This window comes from Syngnathus typhle, linkage group LG2 (assembly GCF_033458585.1).
Source record: "Syngnathus typhle isolate RoL2023-S1 ecotype Sweden linkage group LG2, RoL_Styp_1.0, whole genome shotgun sequence".
Taxonomy (NCBI): Eukaryota; Metazoa; Chordata; class Actinopteri; order Syngnathiformes; family Syngnathidae; genus Syngnathus; species Syngnathus typhle.
The window spans coordinates 3,564,832-3,578,551 of record NC_083739.1 but is presented as its reverse complement, the minus strand read 5'-3'; the positions used below and the strand labels follow the sequence as shown (position 1 = coordinate 3,578,551).

Sequence of the window (13,720 nt, the reverse complement as noted above, 5' to 3'; positions counted from 1 at the left end):
CTTTATACATGGAAAAAAACGGTATTCCACTGTCGCCCAAACATTCACTAGGAAATGTTTACAGAACTGATCAGCTAATTAAAAGTCATTATGCCCTTTTCAGTCAGGGCGACCATCAATCAAAGCGTGAAGGGTTGAGAATGACAGCAATTGAGTTAAAGATTACGGAGGTGGGGGGGGGGGGGGGGGGGGGCAACCATTTAGTCGACAAGGAGAGAGGAGAAAACGAGAGGAGGAGGAGGAGGAGAGGGATTGCAGCAGCACACCCGTGCGTAAATGTGACCATCCTCCTTGTGGTCTCTCCATGCACCTTCCATCCTCTCCATCCTGCACGGGCGCTCTCTCATCACCTGCTCGGCGGTCGCTGGTCAAATTTGGACCGTGGAGTCCCGGGTGTCGCGGCTCGGCGCCCTCCTCCAGGGTTTAGGAGGAGGAGCGCCGGGAGCCACGTCCAGATTTCTCCCGGGCTTCGTGAGCACCTCCGGCGAGAGTCATGGCTCGGAACGCCGGGAAAGACGCGGCTCGACCCGCTCGCGGATGCCCGTGATGCGGGGTCTGATTGCACCACAGAACACCTTCTTGGAAACCATCGCCACTCGCTTCGACGGGACACGTGAGTTGGAAACCGCAAATGTTTCACACGATTCGTCGTCGTCACTTTAATGATCAACCAATGACAAGTGGCTTTGATTGGATTTCTAATTGTGCGTGAATTGATGAATGATGGCAAACTCGCAGAAACGCGCGCACACGCCCACAAACATTTATGAATTACTAAGCGGCACTTGAGCAAGTCATGAAGTAAAATGACATCCTGCAGGTCAATTGAAAAAAAAAGCTTACTGTACTGCGTTGAGTTGAAATGCATGGGCTGATTTGAATTTATGATTTATGGCGTATTTATCATTCCGGAATTGTGCCAACTCCAAGTGGAATCGATCAACAAGGACTACTTTCATCTATAGATGAAAAATTGCTATTTTTATGGTTTTGCCCACTTGAGCTATTCCATGATTTTCACTTTTGCTTTCCAGAAGTAGAACACATTTAACAAATGCGGCACCTCAACACTGAACCTGGTCTGCAGGTTTTTAATTGGATGACCTTGATCTGCCTTGCCACGAAAACAAAGTGATACACACGATTTGGATATTGCACAACTTCTCATAAGTGCTGTCCTTTTATCCAAATGCAGTGTAAAATTTGTGATCACTAACAATCAACACACAATTTGGAGTTTTGGTTGCTCACGTTGTTACGCAACACCACCCCGAAGGTGCAAACTCGCAGGAGAAAACGTGTGGATGGATGCACTGTAAATGAGAAGCTCCTTTTTTACACATATTACGGAGATATTACAGGAAGAAGAAGAAATAGAAAAGCAGCAGTGTGATGACATTTCAGAGGTCCACTGATGTCACACATGAGCGCAGGATTTCATGCAGTGTCAAAGATTGTTTGTCACATGACGACAAAAAAAAAAATCTGCTGATGATGATGATCTTCCAGCTTGTTTGACATTCCAAAATATCTCCTCAGATCTCAAGGGGAACCCATTTAATCATTCAAGATGATAATAAAATAAATGAAATAGTAAAATAATCAAATAATGAAACAATAATTGAATAATTAAACAATTCAATAATAAAATGACAAAACAGAAATAAATAAATAAATAGATAAATAGATAAATAGATAAATAGATAAATAGATAAATAGATAAATAGATAAATAGATAAATAGATAAATAGATAAATAAATAGATAAATAGATAAATAGATAAATAGATAAATAGATAAATATTGTCGGGCCAAAATGAGAAAAATGGGTACATTTAATGCTGAATTCTGTATCTCACAGGACAGGCAGCAAGATTTATTTAGTTTTTCTAGTCTGAATAAAGTCTAGCCGACACATTTACATGAGCTTTATTGGTGCTTTATTCATGCACGAATGACTTCCCCCCTCATTTAGTCACTCCACTACAGTTGACATCCTTGAACATTGAGCTCACTCCACATTCACTCTTGAATGGACGTTAACGAACCCTCTGGAAAGAACGGCGTACTCGCTCACTCTGCTCCAGGATGAATTATGCATAACTGCCATTCCAGCACGTTCACGTCTACATTTCCCCCTCGTAATTAGTTTGGATAATTACCACTGGCTTCCTAATACTGGCTGAGCAAAGTACCTTTGGAAAGAACAATAGCGTAGCAAAGAAGTGAAGGGAGACAGTTCATTGGAAACCAGCAGGCATTTAGATTTCCCCAAGCAGAACTCTTCAAAGGTTTGAAGAATCCGGGATGACCCAAAAGCCGAGGCAAAAGGGGGGAGCGCCGTGCAGGCACTATTAATTGCGTTTTCTCGAAATGACAACATCTTAATAAAACTGCACACAGGCAATCATTTTCTACAATTTCCCCACTGTTGATATGTTTAAGTGTTTGCCGAGTCAACAAAAACGTCAGGATCCAATTCTGTACACAAATGATAACATTTGTTTTATTGTTCTCCCATAATAGTGATTTACAAAAGCAATCAGACAAGCTCATAATAAAATCCTATCTTTTGCTCTCCCCAGACAGCAACTTTGTGCTGGGGAACGCCCAAGTCCAAACGCTCTACCCCATTGTCTACTGCTCCGATGGCTTCTGTGAACTCACCGGCTTTGCCCGCGGCGAGCTGATGCAGAAGAGTTGCACGTGTCACTTCCTGTACGGCGGCGAGACCAGCGACCACCTCACCTCGCAGATGCAGAGAGCTCTGGATGAGCGGCGGGAGTTCAAGACTGAAATCATCCTATACAAGAAGAGCGGTAAGAAAATCAAATTACGTCTCGCCTCAACGATGGATATGAAAAGTCAACACACCCTTGTCCAATTGCCGGGCTTGTGCGATTTAAAATGGAGAGTGGCAGATAAACTGATATCTCCCGAATTTTGTTATGTTTCAAAGCTGAAATTTAGAATTTGTATGTTCCAATGAACAGTCAGTGAAAAAAAAGTGACTTATCTCTGAACACAGCCACATTCCGGAGGGTGTGCACACTTATGCAACCACATTATTTGAGTTATTTGAACGTACCCGATCAAAGATTTCTATTTTCAAACCGCATTACTTGTAGGGAAAAATGAATTGATCTTAACCAGGTGTTTGAACAGGGGTGTGTAGACTTTTTAAATCCACTGTCCACACTTTGTGTAGGTTCCAAGTTCTGGTGTCTGCTGGACATTGTGCCCATTAAGAATGAGAAGAGTGAGGTGGTTCTCTTCCTGGTCTCGCAGAAGGACATCACAGAGAACAAAGACCTGGACTTTGACAATGAGTCTGACACCAGTGAGCTCCAAAATCACACTTGAACCATCAAACAAAAGTCGCGTATTGACCATAATCCATCCATGCTTTCCACGTTTCAGATGAGGAGACGGGCCTGGAGGTGCAACCCATCAGCCGCCCGGCAGGCTTCACCATGGAGCGTCGCCGAAGCCGAGCCGTCCTTTACCAGCTTTCTGGACATCTTCAGAAACAAGACAAGACCAAGAGCAAGCTGAATATCAACAATGTGAGAATCGTTGCTGCTCAGACTTCGTCACTAAAACCTACAAAGCATGAAACCACTACAAAACTTAATCCAAGTAACGACTAACTTGACTTCATACGACGTTCCTTCTGTCACTTGTTTCATAACAAGAGCGTTCTGGGAGCCAATGCCAACCCGGTGCCAGAGTACAAAGTGGCAGAGATCCAGAAGTCCCGCTTCATCCTCCTCCATTATGGCACATTCAAGGCCGGCTGGGATTGGCTGATATTACTGGCGACCTTCTACGTGGCCGTCACGGTTCCTTACAATGTCTGCTTCACAGCAGTGGAGGTACGAGAAGACGGGGCTTCGACGGCACGAAACCCGCCCAGTGTCAGTGACATCTTGGTGGAAATTCTTTTCATGATTGGTGAGGGTCTGGAGTCATGATTTCATTTTGGCCTTAACATATACAAATAAATCACATGGTGTCTTTCAGATATCGTACTGAATTTCCGCACCACCTTTGTGAGCACGTCGGGTCAGGTCGTGTATGACGCCCGCTCCATTTGCATCCATTACGTCACATCCTGGCTTTTTGTGGATCTGATCGCCGCTTTGCCATTCGACCTGCTCTATGCTTTCAATATCAGCGTGGTGAGTCTAACAATATTTCCCAACTCTTATCAAACTGAAATGTAACAAATAGATTACATTAAGTCATTAAATAATGATAAATGTTTCTTAATTAAGTCATAAATTGACTTAAGGAGTGTTGAATTGGGTTTGTTTAGTGGAACACAAAATTACAGTCTTATGCGCGACGCTTGAACGCGCCATCGATATTCTCCCAGACGGTAGGGGGCAGTAAAGAGCATCCACTGTATATGAGCAACACTTCAGTACAATCGAAGTATAAAACAATTTTTAACTATCGTTAATAGTTTTGGAATTAACTGTTCTACATACATTTAACAAAAATAAATAAAAACAAAACAAAAATAAAACCTCTTGTACTTGCTCATCCGGCATGATTTCCGCACTGAAGCTTCCGCGTTGTTTAGAAATCTCAGCAGTCATGCCGCGCGGAAATTTGGTGAAGTTGGGTATTGTTTTTTTTCCATTCCTTCATTCTGTGCATCACCCAGAACTTCGGGGTGCATCTGTTGAAGACGGTACGTCTCCTGCGCCTTTTGAGACTCCTGCAGAAACTGGACCGCTACTCCCAGTACAGCGCCGTGGTCCTCACCCTGCTCATGTCCACTTTTGCCCTACTGGCCCACTGGATGGCTTGTGTCTGGTACTTCATTGGCCGCAGCGAGATTGAAAGTAACAGCCCTGCCTCTTGGGATATAGGTTTGTGACTTCATTCCACACAAGCAAAATTTCTCTCTTAACTTATGTGCATTGTTAAGCTTGCCAATTTTTCCATTAGCATTTAGTTTCATGATCCAATTTCTTAGCATTGATTTTATTTTATTTTTTTACAAGCTAAGTCAGGAGATGAGTAAAGTAATTTAATTTCATCATCTGGGGGATTTTAGGCTTTATGAATAAAATGGCAAATGCAAAAAAAAAAAAAAAGGAATGCTAATCATACTAAGCAGTCAAAATCCTCCACAGACAGGCCAAATAAATCATTTTATCCACAGAGTATGTATTTGTGAGAAAACCTAATTATGGCGATCTCTCTCACCTCCAACTGTGTTAACGGCAAAAAAAAAAAAAAAAAAAAAAAACAATGCTGTGAGTGCCTTGCGGTGTTAACTGTTATTCTTGGTCACATGAGTCAGTGATTAATTGTTTTGTGCAATGCTAATGTACCACATGCTAGCTACAGCGCTGTGTAACATTACATTAAGTGCTACACTGGCCTGTGGTTTGGAAGCCTTGGCTTTTACCCTCCTGGGCTTAGGATTTCTTAGCGAACTATCACATAACCAACTAAACCTCTTTCAATTTGGGTCACAGTATCATTCTAACAGTTATCCTTGGTGAACAAGCCCTAGGCTCGACCAAGAAACCACAAATTGAGACTTGCGCGAAGGGACCCCCAGCCCACAAGCTAGTATCGCATTTAAGGCATTAGGGAGGGCTAGCTGGCATCCATTACTGTGCACTTAAGAGACCCAAAATACACAGAATTGACTTGTGATGAAGCCAGGAAGAGTGAGATGAAGAAAACAAAAAAAAGTACTCCTAGCTAACATGTTAAACCAGGGGTGTCAAACTCATTTTTTTCACGGGCCGCATTGTAGTCATAGTTACTTTCGTAGGGCAATTATGACTGTCAACCCAAATAAATGTATGAGCACCTCATATTATCTACAGTATAAGCTAGCTATATAAAAAAAAAGATATTAAAAGTGAAGACAATTTGTAATTCTAGTAATGACACACGAATTTGATGCACAATTTGTCTTCGCGGGCCACATAAAATGATGTGGCGGGCCGTATCTGGCCCCCGGGCCTTGAGTTTGACACCTGTGTGTTAAACGGTCCATTGTCAAAAGATTGAAAGGAGGATGACCATAAAAAAAAAAAGAGAGTCAGAGAAGTAAGCCCCCAGCAAACAATGACAAATTGAGCACAGCCAAATTAGTGACCCGGTTTAAAACATTTGTTTATCAGGGGAAATTGCGATTGAACTTTTACCCTTCACCCCCAACAGGCTGGCTTCATGAGCTTGCCAAACGTTTGGGCACACCATACTTCTCGTCTCCGTTGACCTCCCTCCTGGGAGTTTCCGATTCGCCTCAAACCACCGTGACACCAGAACTGATTAACTCCAGCCACTGGAACAGCTCTGGCCTGGAGCCATTGACCGGGTCGGGTTTGTTCGGTGCAACCCAGTGGAACAGCAGCAGGTCCCGTTTAAGGGCGCCAGGCATGGCGTTAAGCGGTGGGCCATCCGTGCGGAGCTCCTACGTGACGTCGCTGTACTTTGCTCTGAGCAGTTTGACCAGCGTCGGCTTCGGCAACGTGTCAGCCAACACGGATTCGGAGAAGATCTTCTCCATCTGCACCATGCTGATCGGAGGTGTGCGTAGCTTCGGGCTGGGCAGATAACAAAAGTCCCCCTGCTGATTCTGCCCTTTCCATTTCTCTTCCGTAGCATTAATGCACGCCGTGGTATTTGGAAATGTGACTGCCATCATCCAGAGGATGTATTCACGCCGCTCGCTTTACCACACCCGCACTAAGGATCTGAAGGACTTCATCAGAGTGCACCGGCTGCCTAAAGCCCTTGAGCAGCGTATGATGGAATGTTTCCAGACAACTTGGTCTGTCAACAATGGCATCGACGTCAGTGAGGTAAAACATTTATTTTTCCATTTATTGAACCGATTAATGGCATTCCTGTTCATTTCAATGGGCAAAGATTATTTAGGATACGAATGTATTGAGTTCCTAGCGTGGTCAGACTACCGTATTTTCCGGACTATAAGGCGCACCGGACTATAAGGCGCACCATTAATGCATCATGTCAGACTTTTAATCCAAATCAAATCATTCTCCATTTTATCTTTTTTATTTCAACTTCAGACGCAACAAATTACTTTATAATCCCAAAATAATGATCCATAGTCTTTTTGATTCATGATTGATAGTCTTCAGCGGGCCACTTAAGATTGATTTCATGACACAATGCTTCGGGCTAGTTTAAATTTAGGAATTTGGTCCATATATAAGGCGCACTGTCGGCTTTTGAGAAAATGTTAGGTTTTTAGGTGCGCCTTATAGTCTGGAAAATACGGTAAATGAAAGTTTGATCCCAAGGGGCCACTATACATATTTGTAGCCACATTTAAGTCAGACTAATTTTGTATTGTATCCACTCTCCAGTTGCTGAAGGACTTTCCAGATGAGCTGAGGGCTGACATTGCCATGCACCTGAACAAGGAGCTGCTCCAGCTGCCACTCTTTGAGTCAGCCAGCAGAGGTTGCCTGCGCTCACTCTCACTAATCATCAAGACGTCTTTCTGTGCTCCCGGGGAATTCCTTATCCGTCAGGGTGACGCCCTGCAAGCCATCTACTTTGTGTGCTCCGGTTCCATGGAAGTGCTGAAGGATAACACCGTACTCGCCATTCTGGGTAAGAAAAAAAATTGTTCTGCTTCACGTGATCATGATAAACCAGCGCACTGTTTTTTCAGGACCTTGGAGAGTACCACTAGTTTTAAGACAAGCGAGAATGACAGCGAGAGCACAAAACAAAACAATCCCGTAGAGTTGCATCACCCCGCTGTCATACGGTGTTCCACAGGGTTCAATTCCAGGGCCTCAACTGTTTCTTATATTTTCAATTTCTTGTTTTAACTGTCTTTGTTTTATGTATGCAAAGTTGACTTTAGCCAAGTTACCCTAATGACGACAAATGCTATAGAATTGGATGAATAATAATAATAATAATAATAATAATAATAATAATAATAATAATAATAATAATAATAATTATTATTATTATTATTATTATTATTATTATATTTGTAAAGCGCTTTTTATAAAAGAATCTCAAAGTGCTACAGAAACAAGACTAGAAATAAAAACCATACAAGAAACCAGAATAAAATCATAGATGGAGTTTTTGCAAAATATATTGTCTGCTCTTGTCCTTGGTGGAAGAAACTGATACGACAACCGAAAAGTCTTTGCATATCACCACACAATCTCACTTATCAGTCATTAAATGAATAAAATATACTATTGCAGAGCAGGGAATGAACAACATCATTTACATCTGCAACATTCCTGCCAAACCTTTCCATGGCCAAGTCCTTGCAACACAACACTCGGAGATCAGCTCAGCTGTGAATATGAAACAAACTAGCTGGTTGTATTCATGGCGTAAATAATGAAGTGGGTGCTGCCCTCATTATTATTTTGGCCTGGGTATATGCACACATTACATGATGACACACACACTCACTGGTGCCTCCCGAGTGTTCATTCACAGGAGGCGTGTTGTTCTCCCAGAAACAGAGCTGCACACACACACACACATACACACACACAAATTGCATTGGCAGTGCCGCTTTGGCTGCACACACACACACACACACAAACACACAAATTGCTTTGGCAGTGCCGCTTTGGATTTACAGCTTAGCAGAAGGGATGCGATGCAGAAATTTTTTTCAAATTTCATCTCCATCCCTGAATGAAGAATAACATTGCAGCCGCTCCTCGTTTGCAGCATGAATGAAAACAGTAAGCAACAGCTCCACTTTTAACCAAGTATTTCTTTTCTCCTTCTAGGAAGAGGTGACCTAATTGGTTCTGACTGTCTGACTCAGGAAGAAGTGATTAAGACCAACGCCTGTGTGAAGGCTCTAACATACTGCGACTTGCAGTATATCAGCCTGAAAGGGCTTCGGGAGGTTCTCGGGCTGTACCCAGACTACGCCCAGAAGTTCCTTACAGAGATCCAACACGATCTAACGTACAACCTCAGGGAAGGACATAGCGCCGAGGTACGGTGAGGCGGACAAAATGATGAATTTACTAGGTGGGGGGGTACGCAGGAGACACATTCCAGATAGCCTGAGGGTTGCCAAGATGTTCTCCAACCAGATGGTATATGCCTTAAGCATGTTCTGCATCTGGTCTGGAATGCAAAAATCCAATCGTGTAATTTTCTCCGATTTTTTTTAATGTAAACAAGAACATCAGTATTGGTTGCTAGAGGCTTCATAAACATGGCTAATGATAGCAACAGCCACGTTTGTAAACTGGCGCCCCTCTCAATTTGTGAGTGGAAGCGATGGAGACATTTTGTATTCAATTCCATTTGGTTTGTTTTTTTCGATTAAACAGGCCATGAATATTTATGCGGAAATATGGCAGTCTATTCTATAATTGCATTTTTTGACATGCAAAAAAAAAAATGATTCCAATTAATTGCTGTTATCACCATTCCAAATTCAGCTCCTGCAAGGAAATAATTTCATTTTCCAAATGCCTCAAATGAAATCCAGGTTAAGAATCATGAATTGAACCCATCTGGTTTTTTTTTTTAAGATTAGTCTCGGTTTTCAGCCACACGCTCTTAGATGCAACACTTTGCTTTGGATGGCGTTACATGTTTAAAAAAAAAAAAAGCTCAGCCATCTGGACTGGTTCAGGATCAAGTCCTCTCCTTGACTTGCAGCCAACGTTTCAAGACGCGAGCTAAACACAATTTCTCTCGTTGCCAGACGCTTACAAATGGCTCTCAGCTGTTCCGTGCACACTTTGCATCTCCTCGTCTTGCTAACTAAACACCCATTCGCATCTCAACTGACTCACACGTGGGTAGTTAGTCTTTAAACTTGCTGTTGTGCTTTTTCCACCCAGCGTGGGAGCTAAATATAGTGCTGGGGGGGGGGGGGGGGGTTCACCGTGGAGAGGAAGAGGTCACCCCTGACTGGATAATAATAGAACGACAACTACATGCAGATGAGCTGCCGTGACATCGGGATGAAAGGATGCTCCAGGGGGAGGGAGGATGAAATTTGGTTCTCCTCATGTTTACTACTGTACACACACCTAACCAAGCCTATTTGTGTGCCACAATGCACATTGTTCATTCGGACATTCTCACACACGCTTGAGGAGAGAGAGACATTTGCAGCGGCACGTGCAGAACGCACATGCGCTGAGAATGAAATCCCAAACAGCCCCGCTTCTTCTCCCCCCCCCTTTCCCTCAGAGCAAAACCTCAGCTAAATTTAAACCTCGGCGATCTAAAAATACTTGCTCGCACGTGGACTGGATGGAGAAGATACAAATGGTGGCGAGGGACGGAAACCAGACGGAAGAGTGAATGGTGCTCGCTTCTTAACGAGAGCGCTCCTTCCATGTTAGTGAATGAAGTGCAGCTCCAGCGGAACTCTGAATGGGGGAAGCGTTCCTACTCTGAAAAGCTCAGCAGATTTTGAAATCAATTTCATCAGTGATTGGATTCCATGATGTATCCCTTTTCATATTTCCAAATTTAGACCGACTGCGAGAGCAACGGAGGGCTCGTGAAGAAGCTGCCCTCCATCAAGGAGGTGGAGGAAGGGTCCAACTCCGAAGGGGAACGCTCAGCTCTCCCAAAGATGCCACCGCTGGCCAGACTAGGCCGAGGACTGCGCTCTCCCCTGCGTTCCCCTCTGCGCTCGCCGCTGCTCCCGCCGAGACCTTTCAGACCAGCGAGCAACCACGCTCGGCCCGCCGGCCTGCAGATTCCCGTGGTGAGCTTCAGCTGCCTGCAGCCAGAGCTTAGCCCTCGGTATGAAACCAATCATTGATCTCCAAGTAGGCTGTTGAGTGTGTCTTTGTTTCATCTCAGTGGGATTCCAGTCTTGTTTTCTTACAGCATGGCCGATGTATAAGCAAACTCATCTTTTCACAACAAGCCGCAGTTTGGCAGGTCTTCAAAATACTTCAAAAAGAGGCTTCAGAGTTTGATTGCTAGTTCCAGTTGAACTTTATTGACAAAATAAACATCAAATAATTACACTATGTACGTAAACTTTATTTTAGCAAACTATTGTATGTCCCCAGGTTGAATTTGGCCAATTTCCAGACTAGCTATCAAGCTAAGTGGCTAGCAAATTATCTCGAAAGCTAGCAAATCAAACTACCTAGCTGGCGAAAACTAAATAAACATTGCTTTGAAACCACGTTTCAAGAATGAATTAAATGAACGGCCAAGAAAAACAGAAAAGCTGAGAGTGTTTCAGTTGTTGCGGCTAAATGGCTAGCTAAACTGTTAGTCAAAATGACCAACCGACCTCGAGAGCCAACAATATGAGAGGTCAAAATGTAAACAATGTGAGTTATAGTACTGTGCAGAAAAAAAAATTCTTCCAGTGGTAATTTGTGCCCTCACTTAGACTGGGCCACCAAGATGTGGAGATTGAAATTGAACAAGTGGATCAAAATCAGTCGAAATGATGTCACCACCCCATTAGGTTAAAATTGGTCGTCTATTTTTGTCAAAATGTCAAATCCTTGATATGTTACCGTTTACGCTTTCTGTATTGCTATTTTTTGTTCACATTCCAGCTTTGTAGATGGCATTGAGGCAGAAAATCAAAGCAGTCCAGATGCAAAGTTTGATTTTTCCCCAGATACCACGCGACATTTTTTATCCGACCACAATTCAACCACAGGTAAGCCATGAAGCAACACTTACTGCATGGAGGGATTGCGTCTACCGTTTTTTTCCATGTATAATGCGCCCCCATGTATAATACGCACCCTAAAAATGGCATGTTGATGCTGGAAAAAAGCCTGTACCCATGTATAATACGCACCTAAATTTTGACTCCTACTTAAGTCCGTAAACGTAAAATTATTTCAGAAAAAAGATCATCTTTGGGAACAAGCGGATGTTATTCTGCCGGTCAGTATCACTACGCATGCGCTAGCAAACTCGATAGCGAAGAAATGTTTCAGATTTGTGTAGGGTACATTGTGACAGCAAACGAGCAGGTGATCGAGCAAGCGTCTGATACGAGAGCATTGCGTTCGTATGGAGCGTGTCTGAAGTAAACAGAAGAGAAGAAAGCGCATCTGTAATGGCGGCCTCCGTATCATATCCGGATTTTTTTTGTACCCATGTATAATGCGCACCCCAAATTTTAGGACAATAAATTAGTAAAATTTTGCGCATTATACATGGAAAAAAACGGTAATCACTTTCTGCCTCCACAGACGAACACCACGAAGACGACACGATGCAGGCTATCACAAAGCTAAAACACGAGGTGAGACTTCAACTTAATTCTCCCACCATCTTCCCAAATTTTGATTTATTTCTCTACGCCCGCACCAGATGAAGGCTCTTTCTCGCCAGGTAACCACAGTGAGTCAGGAGCTTCAGGAAATGACCCGACTTCTCAAACCGCTTTTTCGCAACCCCTCCACCTTGCTGATCCCAAGCGTCGTAACCCCGCCTCCTAGCATCTCCTCGCACACCTGCTCCCCCGCGCCGCCGCTTTTTACCCAGCACTCAGATGACCAACACCTTCAATGCGTCCTGATACCTGAACCGTCGTCCCCTCCGCTCCGATTGGACGCTTGCAAGAGCACACACGCGACAGAGTTTGACCACCTTCACTGTTCCAATTCACGAATCATCGCTCCTGGTAATCCTGCAGCTGGGTCACCTTGTTCAGCTCCCTCATCACTTCACAGTTCTCCACCTGAGCAAAAGTTGATGCCGCTCCCCTCCTGGTCCTCCTCCATCCCTTCTCTCTTATCATCCTTAACAGAACCAACATCCTGCAGTTTGTCCCAGTATCAGCTCCACCCTTTCTGCCATTCTCACCCCCAGCCGTCATTTTCCACACATTCACCCCCCGAGATCGATATCCAGAAGGTGACCAAGGGAGCCCAGCCACTGGAAGGCCTCCCAAGCCTGCCGGGAGAGCCATCGCACCCCGCCCAGCTTAGCTTTGTAGATGAGGGGCGGCCATGAGTAGAAGCAACGAGCCACAAATCGGCACTGGACTGAGAGTGGGAAATTGCATGAAAATATGTGTGACACTGGCATGTGATTTTTTACCATGTAAAAATGGGCCAGTGGAAAAAAAAAAACCTTTCATCAACAAATCCCCAAACTAAAAAAACCCATAAAGAAGGCAACAACAGTGCTCAAGGAAGACATTAAAAAAAAAGCTAAATTTTATGATCACAACACAACCTCAGTAACGCAATATAAATCAGCAACAAAAAAATCAGTTTTTTAAGAAAGAAATAAAAACAAGCATTTTTCAATAACTTACCATTGATTAGGTTAGGCCAAGTCCAGTCCAGATTCAAAACATCAGGATCGTTATCAGACTTTCGCCAAAGCTGGTTTATAAGTTGATCATTTCAATCAGGTGTTGCAGGAGGGACACACTTTAGGAAGACCCCTCCCTCATCAAATGACTTCATCCTGAAGGAGCAAGGACTCCCCCAAACGGTCAATTGGGGTATCACATTCCTAAATTGTAGCATATGTATAGATATATGGGAGAAATATGAATAAACAAGGTGGAAGCTTGATGTGATAGCAATTGTGGGTGTTATGATACTACCGTATTTATAATTATTTATATTAGCATATTGTATAATCTATATTGTCATATGTATAATGTGTTTGTTTTTCCAAATGGTTTTCATTTTATTCACATGATGGAAGGAATAAAACCACAAGCAAACCAAACTACTGAGTAAATG

At 43.4% G+C, this 13,720-nt stretch overlaps 1 protein-coding gene across 1 annotated transcript; it reads left to right on the top strand.

Annotated features, from left to right (window-relative positions):
- The first annotated feature begins 537 nt into the window (after positions 1-537).
- On the top strand, positions 538-13,706 carry LOC133150226 (potassium voltage-gated channel subfamily H member 3-like). The gene is made up of 15 exons (XM_061272615.1): positions 538-613; positions 2,585-2,818; positions 3,208-3,339; positions 3,420-3,565; positions 3,695-3,953; positions 4,023-4,180; positions 4,672-4,879; positions 6,195-6,563; positions 6,639-6,838; positions 7,370-7,619; positions 8,783-8,997; positions 10,504-10,778; positions 11,558-11,664; positions 12,209-12,261; positions 12,330-13,706. The coding sequence occupies exons 1-15, from the start codon at positions 538-540 to the stop codon at positions 12,972-12,974; spliced, it is 3,327 nt and encodes a 1,108-aa protein (XP_061128599.1). The 3' UTR covers positions 12,975-13,706.
- The last annotated feature ends 14 nt before the right edge of the window (positions 13,707-13,720 follow it).

Excerpts from the sequence above, each read along its gene's own strand:
- LOC133150226 (XM_061272615.1), top strand. The coding sequence starts at position 538 with ATGCCCGTGATGCGGGGTCTGATTGCACCACAGAACACCTTCTTGGAA. Across the intron at positions 3,954-4,022 it reads GGAAATTCTTTTCATGATTG|ATATCGTACTGAATTTCCGC; the intron begins GTGAGGGTCTGG and ends GGTGTCTTTCAG. Across the intron at positions 10,779-11,557 it reads CAGCCAGAGCTTAGCCCTCG|CTTTGTAGATGGCATTGAGG; the intron begins GTATGAAACCAA and ends TTCACATTCCAG.